A 25,798-nucleotide genomic window follows, 5' to 3' on the forward strand; every position below is an offset into this window, starting at 1 on the left:
CTCTAGTACTGGCGCTGTTATGACAGTGGGGGATATCGGTCCTGGGTTACCTGGATGATCTGCTTCTCCGTGCGGAGTCTCCCTCGGTGCTGGTGACAAATGTGGAGATCAACATGAGAACTCTGGAGGAGTTTCTGGGTGGTTTCTGAACCTTCAGAAGTCGTCCCTGGTCCCTTCCATGATACTACACTTTCTGTGCCTGACTTTTGGACTCGTCTGCAGCCAGGGTGTTTCTTCCACCAGAAAAACTTCAGACTGCGATTCAGCTCTTGCTGTCCAGCAAATGGTTGTCCCTTCGGACCTGTATGAGAGTTCTGGGACTGATGGTGTTGTCCTTCGAGGCGGTTCCCTTTGCTTAATTCCACACGAGAATCCTCCAGAAGGAAATCCTTCTCAAATGGAACAAAAATCCAAATTCTCTAGACAATCAGATCCAGCTGAGCCAGGTGCCCAGGGAGTCCCTGATCTGGTGGCTTGGGTCCCCGATGCTTAAACAAGGGAAATCCTTCCTTCCTATATATTGGACAATTGTCACCACGGATGCCAGTCTGTCCGTGTGGGGAGGGGTTCTCGGCAGATGTTCTGCTAATGGAGTCTGGTCCTTGGAAGAATCCAGGTTGCCGATAAATGTACTGGAGCTGAGAGAGAGGTCAGGCTTTGCCTAGTCCACTGGACTGAGTACCTTCAGGATTGTCCAGTGCGTATTCAGTCGGACAATGCCACGGCCGTGGCATATGTCCATCACCAAGGGGCCACCAAAGGTGTTTTTGCGGCCTTGGAAGTGGCCGTTATCTCCGCTGTTCATGTTCCTGGAGTGGAAAATTGGCAGGCGGATTTCTCAGTCAACAGACCTTGGATCAAGTGGAATGGTCTCCATCTGTAGGTGTTCCAGCGGTTGTGCCTTCGTTGGGGCACTCCATATGTAGATCTGTTGGCGTCTCGGATCAACAGAAAAGTGCAGCGGTTTGTGGCCTGCTCCCGGGACCCTCTGGCAGACGCCACGGTCGCGCTGGTGGACCCGTGGGGTCAGTTTCAGCTGATGTATGCCTTTCTTCCTCTCAAGTTGCTGCCAAGACTTCTTTGCAGGATCGAGGCGGAAGAGATTACGGTCATTCTTGTGGCTCCGGGCTGACCTCGCTGAGCTTGGTACGCTGACCTGGTCAGGCTAGTCGCAGACGCTCCTTAAGGGACTTCTTCTCAGGCTGGATCTGCTGTCTCAAGGGCCAATCTTCCATCCTGCTTTACAGTCGCTGGCTTTGACGGCTTTGCTGTTGAAAGCCAGGTGCTGAAGGACAGGGGTTTGTCTGCTTCAGTGATTCCTACTCTGCTTAAAGCGAGGAAAGTGACTTCTGGGAAGATCTATCATCTTACATTGAAGTCGTATATTGCGTGGTGTGAGTCTCTTGGGGTTCCCCCTCGCTCTTACTCGGTGGCTCAGATCTTGGCTTTCCTTCAACGGGGAGTTGATCAAAAGTTAAGTTAGCCTTGAGAACTATCAAGGGTAAGGTTCCGGCCTTGGCAATTTTCTTCCAAAGGCCACTAGCCGCCCATTCCCTGGTGCGTAGCTTTATCCAGGGGGCGTGACACTTGGCACCTCAGTTGCCACCTTGGGACCTTAATTTGGTGCTGTCGGTTCTCCAAAAACCTCCTTTTGAAAGTATTCAGGAGATTCCTCTGCTTACCTTATCCCAGAAGGTGGCCTTCTTGGTGGCTATTACTTCTGCACGCAGTGTGTCTGAACTGGCAGCGTTGTCCTGTCATTCTTCCTATCTGGTGGTTCACAGGGATAAAGTGGTACTTTGTCCGGATACGTCCTTCCTTCCGAAGGTGGTTTCCAGTTTTCTCTTAAATGAGGACATTGTGTTACCCTCTGTGTCCTAAGCCTAAACATCCTAAGGTAATTGCACTATATACTTTGGATGTGGTTCGGGCACTCAGGGTGTACTTGGCGACTACTGAGTCTTTTTGAAAGTCCGATTCGCTCTTTGTACTCACAGATGGCCCAAGTAAAGAGCTGCCAGCGTCTGCTGCGACTCTTTCCAGATGGATCAGACAGTTGTGCAGGCTTGTTTAAGGGTCAGGTTCCACCTTTCCCTGTTAAGGTGCATTCTATTCGGGGCACTTAGTGCTTCCTGGACTTTTCGCCATCAGGCATCTGTGCTTCAGGTTTGCAAGGCGGCTACCTGGTCGTCTGTTCACACTGTCAGAAAGTTTTACAAGGTAGATGTGCTGGCATCTGCAGATGCCTCTTTTGACCGCAACATTTTGCAGGCTGCTATTTAAGGGTGTTTGTCTCCCTTGGGGGTGTTTACTGTTTTTTCAGGTTCATCTTGTTCTAATGAGTCCTCTGTTGCCTGGTTGGCTATGGTTTAGCTTTGAATTATTTTTCTGCTTTTCCCACCCCTCATTTTTATGGCACTGCTTTGGGACGTCCCTACTGAGAAGATCAGAGACTCCGTTCGTCAATGAACTCGGAGAAAAGGATTTTACGGTAAGACAAAAATCCAGTTTTGCTATCGTCCTTTGAGGGACACAGCTTAGTAAGAAACCTAGGGGCATGCTGCCAGTTAGGGGTGTTCAACCTGTGACCCGCCCGCTGTTGCGGAACTACAAGTTCCATGAGCATTGCAATGCTGACCGTTACAAGCCTGACTCCCAAAGGCTCAGGCATGATGGGATTGTAGTTTCGCAACATCTGGAGGGCCACAGGTTAAGCACTCGGCCGTCATCCTTTCTCATTTAATAAAGATGTGTCCCTCAATGGATTCCTAGACAAGCATTATATGAGGACACAGCTTTAGTAGGTAACCAAGGGTTAAACTGTAGGTGGCAGTAATGCCCTAACTGTATCCCTTCATGGATTCAGTGAAAAGGATTTTATTGGATTACGCAAATACTCTTCTTAAAAAAAGGTACAACTGTAATTCTGTAAGGGGGGGGGGGGCAGTCCACCAGTGCTCAGTAATTAAGGAGGGCATAAGTTAGGGTGGATACAAAGAGACCAGAAGTAGCTGCAGAGGTTCAGAGCTGATGTAAAAGAATCTATCTATAGCAAATACATTAGCACCACATGATTGGGCTTCATGGGGAAGTGATGGCAAAAAACTGATATTTCATATAAATATGAAGTTTCCCAAAAAGGCAGGTGGAAGACAAACATGCAAAAAAAAAGGGGGGGTTCTTTGGTCTGTTGAGAAGGAAAATGCTTAGTGTGGTGGAAAAAAACAAGGGAACCATGGCAGGGGTAGCATAAATTTGCAGGGTTGCTTTTATGGACCGTGTCTGGGAAATTGAGGATGAGCTGGTTGGAGCAAAGTACAGGGGTGGTATAAAAAGGAAAACCTGTTTGTGACCTGACCGGAATCACCTTCCAGCAGCACAATTACCATTTACATGCATCCAAGGAGAACCAGCAATCCGAATGTCTTGGGCTGACCATACATTATATAATGTTCATGTACAATTTTCCTTCAGATTTACCAAAACCATATAAGGAACAACCTAAATACTTTAAATTTGTATGCAATCAGGCAGGCCCTTGCACTGCATAGTTGAAGGTAAAACTAAAGGAAATGGATTAAGAACATTTTAGAATGTATAGAGCCAGCCTTGGAAGGGCTTATTAAAACTGAGAATAGGCAAACATTCCAGGATGAATAAGGGAAAAGCTCTGGTGCTATGTTGAAATACAGGGAAGTTTAGGGTTAGGATGCAAAGTTGGGGTAGAGGTCTCTGAACAGCCCTGTTAAAAGCACTGTAGATGTATGCAGCTACATAAGCAAGGTCTTCAGCAACTTGTGGCACATGTAAGAACAAGCAAGCGGATAAGGGCACCAAGCATCTCAGCGTGGAAGGTCGTAGAAATGTAGATAAGGAAGTTATGGGATGTGAATATAGATAAGGGATACAAAATGCATTCATGGGATGGAGAGGATTAAGCAGCATGTGTTCCACTGCGAGATTGAACCCCTTTGGGAAGCCATGTGTTGCAGAGATTGGCAGGGATGTGGCTAGAGGAATGCAGAGCTGTGCCAGGAAGCTGCAGGCTTATGGTCGCTGTTATCCACTATGAAACACAAGCAGCCCAACTCATCCAATCCCAGATGAGGAGTGCCAAGTCCAGTGTGGCCAGAGGAGACATCCCAGAAGACCTGCATCTCACAGCGATTTGCTTGTGTTCCAAGGTGTATAACTGCGACCACAGGATGACCGCTTCCTGGTGCAGCTCTGCATTCTTCTAGCCACATCCCTGCTGATCTCTTCAACACCACATGGCTCTCCAAAAGGCTCCACTCCCATTGGAACACATGCTGTGTAATCTCTAACCCACGAGTGCATTTTTATCCCTTATCTGCATTTCTACCACCATCTATACTGAGATATTTGGCACCTTTGTCTGCTTGCTTGGTCAAACATTCCAGGATCCGCAAGTGCAAATCTGGTAGAGATGTGCTGTAATAGTCAAAACTGGAATTGTGGCAATATGTAGGCTTTATCAAGTATTGACTTGGGTAGGGGGCCTAGGTGATCTGAGCAGAAGAGGGAGGGACTACCTGTCAAAAATGGGTACCTGCCCCCCCCCCCACCACCCAAAGAAAAAATATGGGGGGTGGGAGGGAAAGAAGTAGTTTCCCTTTTGGATGAAGGTCTGCTTTATGGAATAGTTGTCAAAATATTTTTAGGAATTACACAAAAGTGGTTCCACCTGCAAGCCCTTTTGCGAAGACCCCAACAATAATAGATGAGATCCAAACTACTTTTTAATAAACTCGTTCCTGAGGAATGTTTTACGCCTTGTTTTTAGTTAAAAAAAAAAAAAAGATACCATCAAATTTACCATCAGTGTTATGTACCCCTTTTGCTGCTGTATTCTTGTTCAGGTGAAATATTCCCTTACCATTGCTTCACCACCCCTGATACCGTAATCTAATGCTGGCGAGGATTAATAAAGCCGAGGGAGTCATAACAGGCATTCATCAAGAGTGCACAACTATGTTGCCCTTTCCATCTAGCATCTCCAGTCATAGGTGTACTACAGTTTATATGAATGAAACCGGATCTATGAATGGAGGACAAGCAGATGTTTAAAAGGTCCATCCCCTCATTCATAGATCTTATTTCATTCATAGAAGCTTTAGTGTGGCTTCCATGAATGTAGGCTAAAAGGATGGGCATAGCCGGGCAGTCCTGATGAGTGCCTTTCACAAGGCAAAGTATCCGAGTAGGAAGAGGTCACCTAAACCAGAAGACCACAGCACAAGGGAACACATAACACTGATAAGTCATGACCCTTGTGCTTATTTTTATTTTAAATTAACTTGGGGTCTTAGGCTTTAATCATTTGGAGTTCTTCAACTTGAAACGATTCAGCTCATGTGCCCCTTCCAGGAAATTCAAAAGGCATTTAGCTTTAAATTTTTTATTTTTCTTATCCCTACATATGCCTTATTGCCTGCATTTTGCTAGAGCTTTTTTACATTTAACAATTTAGTAATCCTTGCTGGATTTCGCTTATCCCACTGCATTCCAGTGGTCTTTTGCCTTTGACATTGACAAGGTCCTAAGTGTATTACTGCTTTTTACAGAGGTAGTCATACAAAGCCTTTTGCCCAGAATTGAGTTTAGGCCCAAGGTTTTGTTACCATTCTTGAATCTAGCCCTGGTCAATGATGATCTAGTTGTCTGGTCTCTCCATAAAACGTAAATCCTGTTTTGGGTTTTGTGTTATTGAAAGTATCAATTTTGTTGCTTTGATAACTGTGGGTGAAGGGGCACTATTGGAATTATTTAATTTTGAACAATAACAAGTGCCCAAAGGAATCATACATGTGTCTGTATAATGTGACATTTGGTTGATATAAGCTATTACACTTCGCACAGTTTATTCAATTTTTTTAACATAGTTTTTGCAGTCTTTTGTCTATTATGCCAAGGTTCATTTTTATTGCTGTAATAATCTTTGCATTTGGAAAAAATACTATGGCAGTTTATTTAGAGTCAGTAACGTAAAACGTATAAAAGCATAAATGTTTTCACATTTTTTCCACCTTATGTTTGTCACACAAAAGCTATTCGACACTGTGAAAGTATTGTGGTGTAAATAACGATAGCAAAATATGTATAGTAGACCTGTAGAGAAACAATGTTTGTTTTTATAAATATATTTTAGAAAGGTTTTGGTCGTAATTTATTTGCTGCCCTGTTGTCCTTGTACATGTATATGTGGCGTGCATTCTTTGAAGTCTCCTGGAAGTCCCATACCAAAGGCTGGTTCTCTCTGGTCCCTATTCATGACCATTTATGTATTTCACTGTAAAACACATGCTCACAAGTGCATGCAACATCCTCACTGCATGTTAAAAAAAAAAAAAGTGATTGTCTTTGCCTTCATTATTGTATATTCAGTATGTAAACGTTTTCTGAGATTTGTGTGTGCAGGAAAAAATATTTCCACTTTAAATAGATTGGAGTATGATTCCAATAAAGGAAAATGTGTAAAAGTTCTGTTCATCTGAGCAAGATACCATTCATGAAGGACAATAGGGAAGATAACATTGGTGGAACATGATAGTGAGGAAACTGTTAGTGGAGCATGATAGTGAGGAAACCATTACTGGAGCATGATAGTGAGGAAACCATTACTGGAGCATGATAGTGAGGAAACCGTTACTGGAGCATGATAGTGAGGAAACCGTTACTGGAGCATGATAGTGAGGAAACTGTTAGTGGAGCATGATAGTGAGGAAACTGTTAGTGGAGCATGATAGTGAGGAAACCGTTAGTGGAACATGATAGTGAGGAAACCGTTAGTGGAGCATGATAGTGAGGAAACCGTTAGTGGAACATGATAGTGAGGAAACCGTTAGTGGAGCCTGATAGTGAGGAAACCGTTAGTGGAGCCTGATAGTGAGGAAACCGTTAGTGGAGCCTGATAGTGAGGAAACCGTTGGTGGAGCCTGATAGTGAGAACACGGTTGGTGGAGCATGATAGTGAGGAAACCGTTGGTGGAGCCTGATAGTGAGAACACGGTTGGTGGAGCCTGATAGTGAGAACACGGTTGGTGGAGCCTGATAGTGAGAACACGGTTGGTGGAGCCTGATAGTGAGAACACGGTTGGTGGAGCCTGATAGTGAGAACACGGTTGGTGGAGCCTGATAGTGAGAACACGGTTGGTGGAGCCTGATAGTGAGAACACGGTTGGTGGAGCCTGATAGTGAGCACACGGTTGGTGGAGCCTGATAGTGAGAACACGGTTGGTGGAGCCTGATAGTGAGAACACGGTTGGTGGAGCCTGATAGTGAGAACACGGTTGGTGGAGCCTGATAGTGAGAACACGGTTGGTGGAGCCTGATAGTGAGAACACGGTTGGTGGAGCCTGATAGTGAGAACACGGTTGGTGGAGCCTGATAGTCAGAACACGGTTGGTGGAGCCTGATAGTCAGAACACGGTTGGTGGAGCCTGATAGTGAGAACACCGTTGGTGGAGCCTGATAGTGAGAACACGGTTGGTGGAGCCTGATAGTGAGAACACGGTTGGTGGAGCCTGATAGTGAGAACACGGTTGGTGGAGCCTGATAGTGAGAACACGGTTGGTGGAGCCTGATAGTGAGAACACGGTTGGTGGAGCCTGATAGTGAGAACACGGTTGGTGGAGCCTGATAGTGAGAACACGGTTGGTGGAGCCTGATAGTGAGAACACGGTTGGTGGAGCCTGATAGTGAGAACACGGTTGGTGGAGCCTGATAGTGAGAACACGGTTGGTGGAGCCTGATAGTGAGAACACGGTTGGTGGAGCCTGATAGTGAGAACACGGTTGGTGGAGCCTGATAGTGAGAACACGGTTGGTGGAGCCTGATAGTGAGAACACGGTTGGTGGAGCCTGATAGTGAGAACACGGTTGGTGGAGCCTGATAGTGAGAACACGGTTGGTGGAGCCTGATAGTGAGAACACCGTTGGTGGAGCCTGATAGTGAGAACACCGTTGGTGGAGCCTGATAGTGAGAACACCGTTGGTGGAGCCTGATAGTGAGAACACCGTTGGTGGAGCCTGATAGTGAGAACACCGTTGGTGGAGCCTGATAGTGAGAACACCATTGGTGGAGCCTGATAGTGAGAACACCGTTGGTGGAGCCTGATAGTGAGAACACCGTTGGTGGAGCCTGATAGTGAGAACACCGTTGGTGGAGCCTGATAGTGAGAACACCGTTGGTGGAGCCTGATAGTGAGAACACCGTTGGTGGAGCCTGATAGTGAGAACACCGTTGGTGGAGCCTGATAGTGAGAACACCGTTGGTGGAGCCTGATAGTGAGAACACCGTTGGTGGAGCCTGATAGTGAGAACACCGTTGGTGGAGCCTGATAGTGAGAACACCGTTGGTGGAGCCTGATAGTGAGAACACCGTTGGTGGAGCCTGATAGTGAGAACACCGTTGGTGGAGCCTGATAGTGAGAACACCGTTGGTGGAGCCTGATAGTGAGAACACCGTTGGTGGAGCCTGATAGTGAGAACACCGTTGGTGGAGCCTGATAGTGAGAACACCGTTGGTGGAGCCTGATAGTGAGAACACCGTTGGTGGAGCCTGATAGTGAGAACACCGTTGGTGGAGCCTGATAGTGAGAACACCGTTGGTGGAGCCTGATAGTGAGAACACCGTTGGTGGAGCCTGATAGTGAGAACACCGTTGGTGGAGCCTGATCGTGAAGGAAAACCATTAGTGGAGCATGACGGGCTGCCAATACATGAAGTCAGTTTTGTATAACAAACATCTTATAGCACTATTATGTGACCGTGTACAGAGATAATCAGCATATCAGTTGAGCTTCATCCATCAAGGTTTTGACAAGCTAGAATTCAGAAACCTTAGGTGATTCTTATTTTCTGCATACCAAGCACAGATAAGTTGGCACCTGGTATAATGCTTGGATGTGCCCTGGCCGTTAAATTGGCATGCTAGCGCATACAAAAAGCTGAATAGCTGATGGTTTCCCCTCATGTTTTGCCTCATACACACGTACCGACCGATCGGCCGATTGTAGGCTTGTTAGTATGATGCTTCCGACAGCCGACAGCGCACTTTCGGCCGAAAAGAATCTGTCATGTAGGCATTCAAATTTTTGTTGGCCAACACCAGAACGGCCGATTGTTCGCCAGTCAGTACAGAATTCGGCCGACAATCAGCAGATTTGCAAGACTGGGCATGCTCAGAAAAGAAAAAACACACGGAAAGTTAACCATCACATGACATAACTTCTGCAGTCGGCTGTTGTTGGCCGACAAAATTCATGTGCAGTCTTTTGCAGTTTTCAACAGACACGACAGCCCTGGACAATAGACGGCCGATCGTTCGGCCGACGATCGGTACGTGTGTACGGGGCTTTAGTGTCTAAAATTGCTTTAGTTAATAGTTTTAAGTGCATTCTACATTTACAGTTTTTTTTGCTTATAACTTTTGAACTGTTAGAGAATTTCTAATGAAAGATTTAGGATTTGTTGTTTGTAGGGTTTATTCTGGTATGTTCACGGGTTATAGCAGGAAAAAACATTTTATCATAGTCAAGCTTACAGAAAAGGGGGAAAAAAAACTCCTAGTGGATATGGTAAACAGGCTAATAGTATCATGCTTCCCATTTTAAAACTGTTGGGAGTTTGATTTGATATTTAACATTTGTACAGTTTATGCATGCTTAATTGTGGAGATGATATAGCTACAACATAACATTTAGCATTTTTGTGAAGACAAAAATTCCCTAAAATAAGCTTTCTCATAGTATATTGAAAGATTATCAGTTTTTCCCCCCTGTATATTGAAAGATTAGTTTGTCCCACTGTATAATAGATGAGCACAAATCACTGAAGTATTAGTCCAATCAAATAACTACCTTTTAAAGCTGAACTCCAGGCAGAATTATACATTTGAACGGTTTTCTTGCGTAAGGATTTGTAACTTCAATTTCAGTCTTTGATCAACCCCTGCTTGACAGCATAGCCAGGTCCTACACCTCAGTGCAGACAATTCATCTGTTAAAGGGAAAACATAGGCTTAAGTGTTACTAAACCCACAACTGTAAAATCAGTCTGTATATATTCAGTAAAGCATTTTTGTTGTACTCACTGCGGAACCTAAGGAGTTAATCTTCCGCATTGTGTAAAAAGGCTGTTTGATCCTGTCTTTGATCCTCCCCTTCAACTGTCTCCAATACATCTCCTAATAAGACTGAGCCTTTGGAGTCACTCTACACATGCTCAGTTTGGTGTGTGTATTGCTTTTTTTTTTTTTTTTCCTTGGGAGGGTGCATGTGATCAGTACAGTGCCAATGAGCACTGTCCAGAAAGAGGGTCAGGAATCCTACAACCTTATAGGACAGTCAAAATGCAATGAAAACTTCTACAAACTTTAACAAAACACTGATGGAATTCACAAGACAATTCAATTTAGAAACATATAAATTAAAACATTTAATCTAAGATTCGCACAAAATCATTATAGCTTCTATTAATGCATTATAAACTGAACCCCAGCTGGTGATTGGGAGATGATGGAGCAGAAATGCTCTGCAGTAATGCCTTTGCTGTTTCCTACCTTGATATGACGGTAGAACTGGCTGCTTTGCGCAGGGTAGTGCTGACCATCAGGTCAGGGGGTGCAGGGAGTTACAAGATGCTGATGTTATGACTGATTTGGGTACTTGTACCAGTTCTGTCAAAATGCATTTGGTATTTTTAATACCCAACAGGACTTCATGGTGTTTTTTATACTTTCCTGGAGTTTAGCTTTAAAGCATCAGGCAACATGTGCTCACTTTAACAATTGTTCTGTGTTAGGGATTATATGTACATTTTCTGCAGTGGAATAAGCCATTAGCATTTACTGGTCTCCTGGAGAGCTAACATTTCTGAACAGTCAATCCACAGTACTGTTTTTCCCTACAGCAGCATTGTGGATTATTTCTGAAATCATGGGTCCCTTTGCTGGAAAGATGATACATGGTGGCCACATTATACTTGGATTGAAATCTACTTTTATACATCATTATTGCATTTTCTTTTGCCAGGTAGCGAGGTAGTTTTTTCACTGGCTCAGAAATTTGAAAATTGACATATGACAGATATATGTTCATTTATGATTGATTTATATTTGAAGGAGTATAGAGAGGTAAACAGAAGTATTGATGATCTGCTTTGTTTTATCTGTCAGGAGCAGGTAGCAAATTCGGAGGATTTATTGAAAGACTTCAATGTGCATTGCACACAGGAAATGACAATGCGAGAGCATGACGTCCCAGTACTCAGGGGCGGACCTGGATTCTACAAGGTAGTGAAGACTGGGCCCTCTGGTCACAACATCAGAAGCTGCCCAAACCTAAGAGGTATCCCAATTGGAATGTTAGTTCTGGGAAACAAAGTCAAGGCTGTGGGCGAGGTATGGACTCCTTCTAGCTACAGTTGATGACTTACTTAACTCCCCTAATGTCATGCAACAAAGCTTTACTTTTCTCAGATGTCCTTACTGTTTTTTTATTTGCACACTATTATAGCATTGCTAAACTTGCACATTTTCATAGGACAGTTATGTTGCTTTTCTCAGATGATTCCAAATATGTATATGTTTATGGACTGTCCAAAGCAATGATCACTTGTGGAATTTCAAGTATGCTCTGACTATGTTTAGCTCTTAAAATGGCAGTGTAAATTTTGGAGCTTCTTTGTAAAGTTTGCTTCAAGGTGTAGTGTGTCATGCTATTTCTCAATCCACCCTTGGAATTTGTGGATGCCTTTTTATAAATCTGAACCATTTCCTGCTGTGCTTGCTATAATTTGCTAGGCATTTTTTCTATCTGTGTTGGCTATTTTGAATTCTGATCATTTTGAGATGTGTATACTTTTTCTTTTAACCTTGTCTTTTGCTTAAAATGCCTCACATTCTGTATTAGTATTGTAGCATGCAGCCATTATTTTTGTTTTTTGATTCAACAAATGATGTTAAGATCTGCATGAATGTTATGATCTCTGTTCTTATGCTAGGTGGTCAGTTCTGAAGGTACATGGGTACAGTTGGATAAAAACAGCATGGTAGAGTTCTGTGAGAATGATGAGGGTGAGGCTTGGTCCTTGGCCAGAGATGCTGGAGGCAATCAATATCTCCGCCACGAAGATGGCAAGTATATTATTTAATTCTAATAATTATATATTTTTATATAACTTGTGCCCCAAACACTCACACTCTTCTGTTTTAGTGGTGGTCCGAGAGCTGTAGCTCTGCATCCTTTAGATTACAATTATTAGAGCATAGATTACAGCAGTTTGGAGGCATTATTTACGAATGCCCCTTTCACACGAATGATCCGATCAGATCCGCCTGTCAGTTTTTTTTTAGGCGGATCTGATCGGATCCTCGCAGCTGACGCCCGCTACGATCGGATTCCGATCAAAAAATCGGAATCAGATCGCAGAATCGGAATTCCGATTTTTTTTTTTTTCCCCCTTTCTTTCTCTTCCCTCCCTTTTCTCCTTTTTTCCCCCCCTTTCTCTTGGTCCCCCTTTCTTTTCCGCTCCTCATCCCTATCCCCCCTCTTTCATCTTTCACCCTTTTCTTCTCTTGGTGTGACAAGGGTACTATATAGCCCTAAATGTAACTATGTATTGGTTGGTTGTTAGCTCTATTCAGTTGGATGACTGTACAACAACCTCTACATACATATGCCAAATCTTATTTTTGTATGTTTACGTATTCGGATATTCACCATTATTGTCTTGTTCCTATGCAGATGTCTATTCTCACCACATGCCCCAGAAGAAGCTTATTAAACTAAGCGAAACATGTAGGGCAGCTGGGATTCAATCTAATATTTGTGTATCTACTCTGTACAGACGACTGTTAGAGACGGTTATTATTCCTCTCTTTGGCCGCCTCATAAACATAGGTTATTCTGTAACATATGTGATTGTTATACGTGACTGTTGTTACATACATTAATATTTGATAGGCTATGCGATTTGTATACTGTTTTTAGGCTTTGTCGCCCTATTGCATTATATGTACATTGTATGTTGGCCTTTTTTACCTTTTTCTTTTGTGTATTTTGTCTTATATGTTTTTGTGAATCCTTTAATAAAGTATTAGTTTTAATACTGGTGCCTATAAAGTCCAATCCCTCCCTTTCCATTCTTTCTGATTCCGATCCTGTCCGTGAAATCCGGACGGATGGAACCCTATTTTCCATCCATCGATAGGATCGGATGAGAGCGGACAGGCGGTCTGTTCTCATCCGATTCCCCCATAGAGAGCAGTGGGGCTCTTTCAGTTGCCTGCTCAGCGGGTATCGGCGGATCGAATGGAGGCGGACTGTGTGAAAGGACCCTAATGAGCAAAACTCAAAACATCTTGGGTACTATTCTGTGATCTCTCAGACCATTTATAAATGGTAAAAGCACTTGTAGATTAAGAAAATATTACACTGCCAGACAGAAACAGAAAAATGGGGACTTTATGGCCTCAAAGCTGCAAGAATATACTGTTTGTACACCTAATGTTTGTCTGTTTGACCCATTTTATGTATTTTATTTATAGTTCTATTCAGTTAACAGTATGTGTGTGTATATGTACAGTTTGTGTCAAGACACATTAATATAAAAGGCACTTTGTATTGTTAACCTTTTAGTTTTTACAGTGTAGCAGCCAATACAATTACCATGCTAGATCATTATCCATAGACTTGCCAAAAGCTAGGTGCCAGCTGCCATCACTTAAATGCATTTGCTTTTGAGATTTGCCATCCATTGCTTAGTGAACATTTCATTTACAAGAATTGCTATGGTGTTTAACCTGTGCAATGTGTACATATTTCCTAAAAGTAATCCAGTCATGGTGTGCCCCTCCATTAAATGTACAAATGAATATCCAAGAATTCTTCAGATATGTAATTAATATTGAAACACTTAACTGACTAAAGTGACTAAATTTGCATTTGATTACTTTGTCAATGCTTTTAGTAAGAGGTAAATAGAATTTCTTTTTTGTCCATTGAGGGACAGTCTTTTACCTTTTGGACTATACTGCCACCTACACTGAATGTGTGCCCCTGCAGACCAGGATAACCCTTACTATCAGAATGTCTTTTGTGAATAACAAAATGTGGTTATGGATATATGATAGATTTTTTAGACAGCTTTTTTCTCCAGTGTTCCTGTGAGATCTTCAAGCAAGGTTCTGCAGGCCGCAATCTGAGGAGACTGTTGGTCTACCTCAAGGGTTTGTTGGGTGTTTCACTTAGGTCTCATCTTTTTGCTCGATGAGTGCTTGATGCTTCTGGTTGGCTCCGGTTGGGCCTTCTGGATTTTGATTTCTGTTATCCCACCCCTCATTTGTGGTACTGCTTTGGGACGTCCCGAGTTATTAATCAACGAGGACTACGTCTGTCAATGAGCGACAGAGAAAAATGGATTTTTGTAAAATCTTACCGTAAAATCCTTTTCTCTTAAGCTCATTGACAGACGTAGTACCCGCCCCTCTGTTTTTGAGTTGGGTTGGGTTAAATTCTATAAACACTGCTTTGTGACATAACTGATTTGCTGTAGCAGGAAGTGAGAGGATATACCCTCTGGGACTGCCCCTAGGGTGTGGCCAGAACGTTTTCTTTCCTGTCTAGTCCTACTCCTGTAGAGGGCAGTATAACCCGAGTTGATATTAATCAACGAGGACTACGTCTGTCAATGAGCTTAAGAGAAAAGGATTTTACGGTAAGATTTTACAAAAATCCATTTATTCGGGTCTAGAAATACCACATAAAAATTCACCAAATCTGCCCCACTGTCACCAGGGAGACTTCTGGCTTCTGAATAAGGATGCTTTCCATTGTGTCCCCATCTTTTTAGCATGTGATTCCTATACTTTTTCTTATGGGATCCTTGTAAACCTGGTATTTACCAAAGTGCTGGTCCCATTAGACCTTCCGTGCTCTAGTGGCAACCCCTGTGGTTAAATATCTGTACAACTTCGTGATAAGGTAACAATTGGCAAGGGCTCTGGAGGGAAACGTGTCATTAGCTGTCCAGATGTTACTGGGATGGCTCTTTAACATTCAAAAATCTTGCCAGAACTGTGTTTGGACACCAGTTTTGCCATTCTGCTTCACAGGGTTTGGACCAGTGTTTAGTTCCCAGTATTATCAAGTATTCCCAGTATTCTGTTTCAGAGACCATTGGCCTCTCCCTTCCTAATTAAGACCCATTGTACAGGGGGTTTGTTGTGCATCACCCTGCTTCTTTTCCTCTGTGACTCCTTGGGATCTTAAGCCCCGTACACACGTACCGAATGTCGGCCGAACGATCGACCGTCTTTTGTCCGGTGCTGTCCTGTCGGTTGAAAAGTGCTAAAGACTGCACACGAATTTTGTCGGCCAACAACAGCCGACTGCAGAAGTGATGCCATGTGATGGTTAACTTTCCGTGTGTTTTTTCTTCTCTGAGCATGCCCAGTCTTGCTCATCTGCTGTTAGTCTGCCGAATTCTGTACTGACTGGCGAACAATCGGCCGTTCTGGTGACGGCCAACAAAAATTTTATAGCCTGTTCGGCCGAAAAGTCGCAGTCGGTTGTCGGAAGCATCATACTAACAAGCCGACAATCGGCCGATTGTTTGGCGGCCGAATATTTACGGCCGACAAACGCTACGTGTGTACGGGCCTTAAATCTGCTCTCTGTGCTTCACAAACCACCATTTGAACTTATTATTGACATTCCTTTTCTTTACTGTCACCCAGGTGGCATTTCTTGTAGCCGCCATCACCTAGCAAGGCAAGTGTCTGAACTTTGTCTTTTTCTGCAAGGAACCCTTTCTTCTTTATCATAGGGACAAACTAGCGTTAAGGCTCATGGCTTCCTTCTTGTGTAGGGTAGTTTCTGCTTTTCACCCCAACCAGAACATAGTTCTTTAATTCACGCAAAGAAAGTTTCTCTCCATTGGCTGGATGTGGTTTAGGCTGTGAGGGTCTATCAGCCACTGCTTCTTTCAGAAAGACTGTTACCTTTTTTTCTCATCCTCGATGAATTCTGTAAGGGGTCACTAGCTTCTCTTTCCACCGTTTTTTTTTTTTTTTTTTTTAAACCGATTTTATTACAAACCGATTTTATTACAAAGTCTACAACCATACAAACACCATAAAAATGGAGTGGTGATAAAAAGGGAAAAGTAGGTACAAGGAATTCAAAAACTGCATGCACCCTCATGGTGAGGTGAATTGCATGGTACCTTAATAACCACAATTAAAAATACCATTGAGAGGCTGAGCGTTCTGATTACGGTAAATACATACGATAGGGACACACAGGCAGAGCAAGGCAAGATTGGAAGGATCATAATATACATAGCGCCTATAAGCCAGGTTGGGAGACCATAGGAGGCGTGCCCACTACTGGATATGAAACAGTGATTTACCTGCAATCCGTGTTTGAACCAGTCGTTGGAGGATCTGTTGTAGAGCATCCAACTTACATTGGTTCCACCATCTCCAGATGGCTCTAGTAGATCATCATCCAAGCCTATAGTCTCCACAATAAAGTTAAAATCACTCCTGTCAAGGCACACTACTAGGTCTGTGAGTGCTTTTTGGACTTTTCAACATCAGGCAACTGTGCAAGGTGGGCACCTGGTCTTCTGTTAACATGTTCTCTAAGTTCTACCAGGTGGGTGTACCATCATCAGCTGATGCCAGCTTTGGGTATAACATCCTTTAGGTGATTCTTTGACCTGCAGACAGTCCTCAATTTTCCATAAACCCTTCTCTTGGAGTCTAAGGTTTACGATATAGGTTTACAATCATGCTCTTTTCCTTTTTGCAACAAAACTGAGGCATGCTGGTAGTAGGAAGTATTATTTTGGGCTAACCTCCCAGTTTTTTCTCGGCCAGTGTCCAATCCTCATGTAGGTGGCAGTATAACCCAACCCAGATTTTACAATGAGTACAAAAATGTTATCTTGCACTGTATTATATGTTATTATACAAGTGATGTGGCCAGGCTGTGTGTGGAATCTGTAATCCCTGTAAACTGTTGTGCAAACCCTAGACCTTGAGGATTAACATACATTTAAAAAGCTTCTTATGCCTTATGCCTAGAAACTATAGATCATAGCATAGTACTAAATACCAGCGTTGGTAAACAGCGGTGTAGAAAGTAAGCGGTGGTCATGCTTTTGGAGTATTTTTTTGTCCTTCAAATCTTGTCCTGTATGTTTTCCAGTGGAGCTGTGCCTCATTGATATAGGCTGTGAAATTGAGAAATATTGAAATGTACTTTTTTGTATTCTAATACACAGAGCAAGTTGTAGATCAAGGTTCACAGACGCCACCTCCAAGCCCGTTTTCCATTCAGATTTTCCGTCGCAGTGCAAGTGGAAACATCATTCCAGGATTTGACTACGGCCTTGGAAATAATAAAGGTATGCAGTGTTTTTTTTTGTCTGTCTCTTTGCTTGTTAATTGATTTTTAATATTTATTTTGTTTTCTTTTAAGTGTGATCTCCTTTCTATAGTCTGCAACCTTCTGAAAAACAGCAGTTAAACACAATTTTGACTGTTGGATATATTGCCATGAATGGCTGAATCTCTTTCTGCATTCAAGAACGAATATGGCTTTCTGCATGTAATGCTCATGGGACCACATTTAGGCTTCATGCAGGCTGTGCATTTGCCTAGCACCCCTGTGCGCCTTAAAAATATGCCTAAAGTCAAGTTTTGCACACGCATTTAAGTGTGTTTAGACCCATTCAAGTGGGTCAAACGTTTGAGCGTTAATCAATTCCATTGGCCAGAGTATTTTATTCTGGCCATTGGAATTAATAAATGCTCAAGTGCTAAATGGGTCTAGTCATTAAGGCACGTCAACTGTTTTTTTTTTTTTCCTGTCAAAGTTCCTCTCCTTAACGTGCTGGGGTTTTTTTGTTGTGCCTGTAAACACCTATTAGTGCACGAGTAACCTAGAGGTGTATTTACAGGCACAACATTTTTTTAAAAGCAAAGTGTTTTTTTTTTTTTTTTTTTTTAAGCACAATGTGCATGAGTCCTTGCGATATAGCAACTCTCTAGAGCTCTATACAAAGGTAAAATAATTACCCATGTCCTGGTTTGTGTACTTCCAGTACATTTTTTGTAAGATATTCTTTTAAAGGAAAAGTATGGGTTTGGGAGGGGGACCCCAAAAATACATACGCGCCCAGATGGCTTCTCGGTCTTCACTTAGTTCTCGGTCACTGGCTTCCTGTTTTGCCCTTCCAGCGTGTGCTGAAGTGCTAGGCTGTGGAGAGGGTGGAAGCCAATGGCTCAGGCTCTCTGTGGCATGCTGAGAGGCTGGGCCAGCTGCAGCTTAGGCATCTTGGCAAATCCTGACATTATCAGGATCCCCGCACAGGCTCTGTAGCAGTTGACAGCCGACAGTGCAGAAGTGAGTGCACTCCAGTGATCCATATGAGAAGTATGGCCAAAATAACTTTAGCTATACTTCAGTTTTTAATGTTTTTCCAAATACTATTATATTTTGGTATACTAATATATAAAGATTTGTACATTAGCTGCTAAAGGGACCTCATTTTTTTTCATCCTTATTCAGGCTTCTGCTTCACAGCTGTTAATATAATAACCAATGGCGAGTGTATTTTTTTTTTTTTTTAGAAAATTCGCAATTTATAGACTATCGTAGTAACAGGAAGTAAACTAAATTAATTTGTAGCACAAAGATGCAGAAGCAGAGCCTATATAGGCAATGAGCAAATATGACTGTCCACATGTACATACATCCTTTCAAATTGTACTTTCTACAGACAAACAGTATGCGTCCAAACTGGAAATTGCTTTTTATTGTAATTTTAAAAGTAAACCTCAGCCAAGGTCACCAAAAACCGTTTTTTTTTAAACAAATGTCTACGTACACAAGTCCTAAATGAAGCATTGAAAAGCCTTCTCTTCAAGGCTCATTTGTTTTAACGCATTGTTCCCTATTTTCCTGAACTCAGAACAAGAGTGGTGGCTACAGATCTCCCTGAGACTGGAAAAGCCCATTGGCAAAACGTTTCATTTTGTGACCCTCTGTAACTAGGGCAGGAAGGGAGGGGGAATCTCAGATGGGAATGCAGCTGACAGGGCTTGAAACAGGCCCTTTTGCCAAACCATCCATTTCTAACAATCGTCCATGGAGATTATATGTGCATTATATTTTTGCATGTTATTTGCTCAAATAAGCCTCCCTTGTGTAGACATCCAAAAGCTCTGAGGCTACTCTTGAGCACCACCATCTTGAATATGATATCAGAAGCCCAAAGAGAATCAAAGGCTTCACCTAAGTGACAATCTCTTTGAGCTCTATTCAGGCCATGTTTCACTCTCCCATCGAGTGGCACAGAATGTAGTTTTGTGCTGTATATCAGAGATCCTAAAGTGATTGTAAAGGTAAATATCAGAGATCCTAAAGCGATTGTAAAGGTAAAGAACAACTAAAGCCAAGTTCTCTGTTCTATTAATCTTTCCTACCCTGTGTTTTTATCTGTGTGTGAGACCTTGAAGATGGAGGATGCGGCGGAGGCCCAGGTTCCCTTTGGCACTCACAAGCAATCCAGAGCGGCGAGGGGTTTCCTTTCCCAGCCTATTTTGACAGAATTGTTGCTAAAGAGTGGGGATGACCAAAGCGTTCCCTTGGGCTCCCTAAGCGATTTACTAGGAGTGAACTGTTCCACCGGTGGTGGACCCCCCCGGTTTCCAGGTTTAACAAGGCAACAATGATTTCGGTTAGAGTCCCCGGCCTTTAAGGATCCGGCTGACAAGAAGGCGGAGGCTGTGGCCCACAATATGTACACTCTGGCTGGTTCGGCACTGAGGCTGGTATTAACCATGGCCCTGGTGTCGCAAACTCTGACTGAGTGGGCTAAGCTTTTATGCTGTGACCTGGAGGGAGAACAGCTCCCCCCTGCCTTTGCTGAACTGGCGGACCAGGGAGCTGCAATTTATCTGTAATGCCTCTTTTTGAATACGCTTCCATTAATGGCTCGGCTCTGTTTCGGCAGTGGTCCTTCAGCATGTCTTTTGGCTTAAATGCTGGTTTGTGGATCAGACTTGTAAAAAAGGCCTTGACTGATCTCCCCTTTCCTGTTCCTGGTATGATGAGTAAATGTTTCCCCCCCCCCTCTTCCCCAGGCGGATCAGACCTCAAGGCGTTGACATATCTGCTTTTTCATGGATGGCGCCTGTTTGGGGCTACCCTGGATGACATCATTAAAGGTCTCATAGAGGGAAGAGTACTTTTTCTTCCCCAGGCTACTAAGCGAAAGGAACCTCGTCATATCGGGGGTGGGGGCACCTCTTTCGTTGGTTTCCGGACCCGTGGACTTCCCTGGTACAAGACAAGTGGGTCCACGAAGTAGTTCGGTCAGGCTAAAAGATCAAGTTTTACTTTTGCTCCCCGGGAAGGTTCTTTCCTTCCAACTTGCGCCTGTCCCCGGACCATTTACAGGGTCTGTTTGGGGCTATACAAGAGAAATATATAAATTATTCTGCACTATAGATCTATGGTAGATATAAATGTAGCTGCTGCCCCCACTATAACCACCTAGGTGGCGTCCAGATGGAGCAAGCTGAATGAAAGTGGGTGTTGGTGCTGCTCTCAGATCTATACTAGTAAGTGCAAGTGTCACCTCAAATGGTGTGTGATCTCTATTCTAAAAATCTAAATCCGTGCATATCATTACATACAAAATATTGTGCAAACAGTGCTTGAAATACCAGTGCAAATCCAATATTGGTATTATCGAACTAGAAGTGCAAGTGCAATAACGAAAGTCCCAAATTACAGATTATGTGCAAACACTATTTTAAAAAAATATACTTAAAATCCCCCTCCATGAATGCAGTTTGTAAAAGTGTATGTGTCCTATTCCGGTCCACTTGTTCCGGAGTATTGCTGTTCCTTGTAGTACTTCAGTAAAAAAACCATCGTCAGTGAAAATGACTTTTCCAAATAACACCCCGTTGTGCAATGGATCCCAGAGCTTACACTCGTGTCCCCTACTGAGGTTGCACTCTCAGAAATGAAAGCGGAAGTTGTACAATGACGCTGGACTCCACCCTATAGATCTGGGGGTTGTACAAGACCTGTTGCTTCAAGAGGTGATTGTCCCGGTTCCGACTTTGGAGCGTTTTCATTGTTTTTACTCAAACCTGTTTACAGGAATGAAGGCAAGGTGCATCCAATCCTGGACGCCAAGGCGCTGAAATGCTTTGTGCGAGTGCAGAAGTTCAGGATGGACTCCGTGGTGGCATCCCTGCATCTGGGGGATTTTCTTTATTCTATCGACATCAAGGATGCTTACCTCCACATTCCAATAGGTGCCAGCCACCAACGCTTCCTCTGCTTTGCCATGGGAGAGGAGCATTATCAGTTTGTGGCGTTACCCTTTGGTCTCGCCTCTGCTCCTCGGGTCTTCACAAAAGTTTTAGCCTCGGTGCTAGCGTTGTTACGCAAACAGGGGATCACGGTACTGGGCTACTTGGACGACCACCTTCTACGAGCGAAGTCCCCTACTGCTCTGGTGGAAAACCTGGAAATCACCATACGAACTCTAAAGGGAGTTTGGATTCAGAATTTTCAGAAGTCTGATCTGGTTCCTTCCACAAAGGTGGACTAGATGGGTCTGACTCTGGACTCGGCACTACCTAAACTGCTCCTTCCTCTGGATAAACGCCAGACATTGCAGGCTGCAGTTTGTCTCCTGCTGTCTAGCAGATGGTCATCCCTCCGAACTTGCATGCGATGCTGGGTCTGATGGTGTCCACCTTCGAGGCGGTTCTGTTTGCACAATTCCATTTGAGGTCCCTGCAAAGGCAAATTATGGCCAAGTGGGACAAGAATCCACAGTATCTGGACGGCTGAGCTGGAGAACAAAGGAGTCCTTGATATGGTGGCTTTCTTCTGCGGCGCCTTGGCTGGGCGAATCCTTCATCCCCTTGTATTGGACAGTGGTCTCCACGGATGCCAGCCTATCCGGCTGGGGAGGCATCCTCGGCAAAAACTCTGCTCAGAGGATCTGGGCACTGGAAAAGTCCAGACTACCGATCAATGTCCTGGAACTTTGAGTGATCAGACTGTGCCTGCCTGGACCATTGGACAGATCATCTTTAGGAATGGCCAGTGTGCTTTGTCAGACAATGCCACAGCCATGGCCTATGTCAATTACCAAGGGGGCACAAAGTGTCCTTGCGTCTAAGGAGCTAGCTGGCATTCTAAGGTGGGCAGAGCGCTTCAGGCCTATTACATCATGGGGCAGGTTCCTCCTTTCCCTGTCAAGGTGCACTCTACTCAGGCACTCAGTGCCTTCTGGGCCTTCCGTCATCTGTGACGCAGGTTTGCAAGGCAGCCACCCATGTATCCTGGCCACCGTAACCCGAAATCAGCAGCCATAATTACAAGCACATAGCACAAGCACTGTGCTGTTCAATCTGCTATAAGAGAACAGAAGCTTTCCTCCCAATTTTTATTTTTAGGCCCCTTTCACACTCATGCAACTTGTCCTGCGATTTGGACTGCAACGTCGCATGACAAGTCGTACTCCATGATTTGCAATGAGTACCGTTCATATCTGCACTACTTTGAGCTGATTTTTAATGCGTTTTGAGGTCCAAAGACATAGGTATTGCTTCAAAGCCAGTCAAAATCATGTCAAAATCGCGCAACTTTTAGCTCGCACAAGTGTGAAAGGGGCCTTAGGTTTACAACCACTTTACAAAAAAGCACAAGCTTTCATTAGTTAACCATATACGACATGTTCTGCTCTTGATTCAAACAAATCTGTGTATAACATCTCTAAATGTGTTTCTTGATTTCATGTAATATCTCTAGTCAGTTCCCTACTCATACAGCTTTTTTTTTTTTTTTTTTTTTTCCTCTAAGGCTTGTGTGTGTCCTTTTGTTCCCAGAATCACTAAGGTTGATATATTACATGTAAGATCACTGGACAATGTGCCTAAGTTTAATAATTTATCAGAAGCAAATTGTTTTTGACCTATTTGTAATAGATGTTTTTATCAAGTAAATTTAAAACCCAGTTAAAACTTTTAATATGACTTTGTTGGTAGCAGAGTGAATTATGCTATTAGTAATTGTGAAGTAAATACCGGTAAGTTAGAATTAATTTATATCCCATACATATGACATGTTTTCTGAAGGATTGTGTAATAGCTCTTCTAGGTTTGCAGTGCTGGAAACTGGTTGTGAAATTTCAGCTTAGACTAGCTCATAGACTAGCCCAAACTTTGTAGCACTTCAATACCGTTAGAACATGCAATTCAGTTAGTAGTTGAAGCTGAAATCTGGACTGAATATAAAAGCCACATTTGTTCTTGTTTGCATCTTTGTGACCTTTGTGTATTTTTTTTCCAGATCGGTTATCAGTAATCCGGTATAAAATACCTCCTACACTGTGCTTGTGTTGGGAGTTTCTTGTAATACGGACCGGTCCCTGCTGTTGTCTTTCCTTGCGCAGGGTGGCTGCTCTTTTATTCACCTCCTTTTTAGGTTTCTGCAGGCAGTCTGTTGTGGTTGGACCTGTTGGTTCCCATCCTCGACTCTGCTCTGCACAGGCTTTGTGCAGCACAGAGGTGATGTCACCACTGCTTTTACAAGGTTAAATCTGGGTCTTCAAAGGCATTTGGTACACAAAAATTTGGAAAGTCTTTGTGCCCAGAGTTCAGTGGTGACATCACCTCTGTGCTGCAATGGGTAAATGTGCTTAAAGTATTCAGTGAGAGGTCTATTGAGAACAGTTAGAGAAGCCATTTGAGGTGTGATAACATTTTTTGAGATAGAACACTAAGTAATAATGGCTTTTGTTGTTAAAGGGTAAGTTAACTTTTTGGAGAAAAAAAATGCACATTATTTTGCAGGTTAAATGCAGGTGCATTATTTATTTTATTTTTTTTGGAGCCTGTAAAGCATTGCACTAGCAATCAGCAGATCACTTGTTCCATGCAGGTCTCCAGCAGATCTGCCAGTGTATCTGTTTGCCCGTATATTCCGTATGGTAAGCAAATAGAATCTGACAGGAAGCATGAATGAACTACCACAGGGCCATAGTAGTTCATTGAAAACTACATGACAGTCGCGAAGGCTGTAGTTTCCCATGTGCAGAGCCCTGTCAATCAGTGAAACGGCCGGGCAGGCAGAGCCCCCCTTGGCCCAATTTTTAAAAAAAATTTGTGACCGCAAGCGAGGAGGGAGAAGAACCTAGCTAGCTGTTGCAGCGGGGATTGGGAAGATGCCGGGGATCGGGCTGGTCCATACATAACCTATTACACCCTGGATATGGGTGTAACCTGTTTCTAAAGGAGAACTTATCCTTTAAGTAGCTGTTTCACGAGAATAAAATAAATCCCAAATCTCTAGCTATGCAATTTTTTAACACTTTTCAAGAGACAATGCACTGAACTAAAATGCTGAAGATGGTTAATTTTATTCCTATGTCTTGGTGATCTGACCCTCGTGTTTTGTCTTTACTGATGAAAAGTCTAAATATATTTCAAACTTGTGTGAAGTGAGATTTAAATCAATGGTGCTAAAACTTTTTCTTGCTATTGGTAACATTGTGAAGAGTGTTAATTTCCTTTTATGGGGGTGTCCATATTATACAAGTTATAAGGTTTGTATTAATGTTTTGTTACCATTCGTACAAGTTCCTTCTGATATTTGGTCATATGGGGAAACCATTTATCATGTGACTGTGTTGCTTTTTAAAGTATATGCCAACCTTTTATGGGAACTCTTCTGGTCAGAGCTTGTGCAGAAGCAATGGATATGTTATGGTATATATAAGTAGCATGTCATGACCTACTCATTAATCATTTATTGATGGGTTTTAGTTTTGATTGTTTTGCCCATTGCAGGTGATCAACTGAGTGCCATACTGAATTCCATTCAGTCACGGCCTAGTTTGCCAGCTCCTTCCATCTTTGACCAAGCTGCAAAACCTCCCTCTTCCCTAGTCCACAGCCCATTTGTGTTCGGACAGTCCCCCTCCTTCCAGCAGCCTCAGCCTCCACTTCAGAGTAAGTCTGTCCCTCTCACTTGCTCCACCCATCCATTCTGTCTGAAGCAATTTCTTTAATTTCTTCAGAGCCCTCCACTTTTATGCATGCCTAGTTTACCAAAACAAACTATATAATTTTTGGTTGTTTTGGGGGGGGGGGGTAGTTTTAAGCAATAGATGTCAGTGAATTGGATTAATTATTGATGTGTTTTAACCTATTGCATCAATTTATTGTTTTGTTATATTTCCTATTAATTAGCGTTGATATCTTTTTATTTCATTTTTTTGTTTTGTTTTAGCTAGGGAATTGCAAGTGTTTTGGTTAAAAAGAAGTTAATTGGTTTTATCCTGTATTTCGAATAGAGGTAGAATATTCTGTCAGACTGGTGGTATTCCTTTTAACTTTGGCTTGGTGCAGTCTGTGTTTTTCAGCTACAAAATTATGTTTTACTACTAGTGATGCAAGCTTTTTTACTCCTATTTTAGCAAATACAGTATTTGCTACTTGGTGAAATGTGTAATATATGGACTTTTTAACAGAGGTTAATCTTTTCAGATTTATAATTTATCATTGGTTTACAGCTGCCTGAATGTGGATTTGAGGAAGTGTTCCACATCACTCACAATGGGATAAAATTCCAGTTTATAGGCATTGAGATTGCTATTTTTTGCATAACTGATCTTCTTTGGACAATTTTTTAAATAATTACATGAAGGCAATTTTAATTTTGTTTGCTAGT

The 25,798-nt window shown here is 42.9% G+C and overlaps 1 protein-coding gene across 1 annotated transcript in view; it reads left to right on the plus strand.

Moving 5' to 3' along the window:
* MYCBP2 (MYC binding protein 2) overlaps window positions 1-25,798 on the plus strand; it is a 553,924-nt gene that overhangs the window by 429,492 nt on the left and 98,634 nt on the right. Inside the window, 4 exon segments of the mRNA XM_082246610.1 lie at window positions 11,197-11,421; window positions 12,024-12,160; window positions 17,313-17,316; window positions 17,318-17,435. Coding sequence (XP_082102736.1) covers window positions 11,197-11,421; window positions 12,024-12,160; window positions 17,313-17,316; window positions 17,318-17,435 — 484 coding nt within the window.

This window comes from Pelophylax lessonae (assembly GCF_965119305.1).
Source record: "Pelophylax lessonae genome assembly, chromosome: 2".
Classification (NCBI taxonomy): Eukaryota; Metazoa; Chordata; class Amphibia; order Anura; family Ranidae; genus Pelophylax; species Pelophylax lessonae.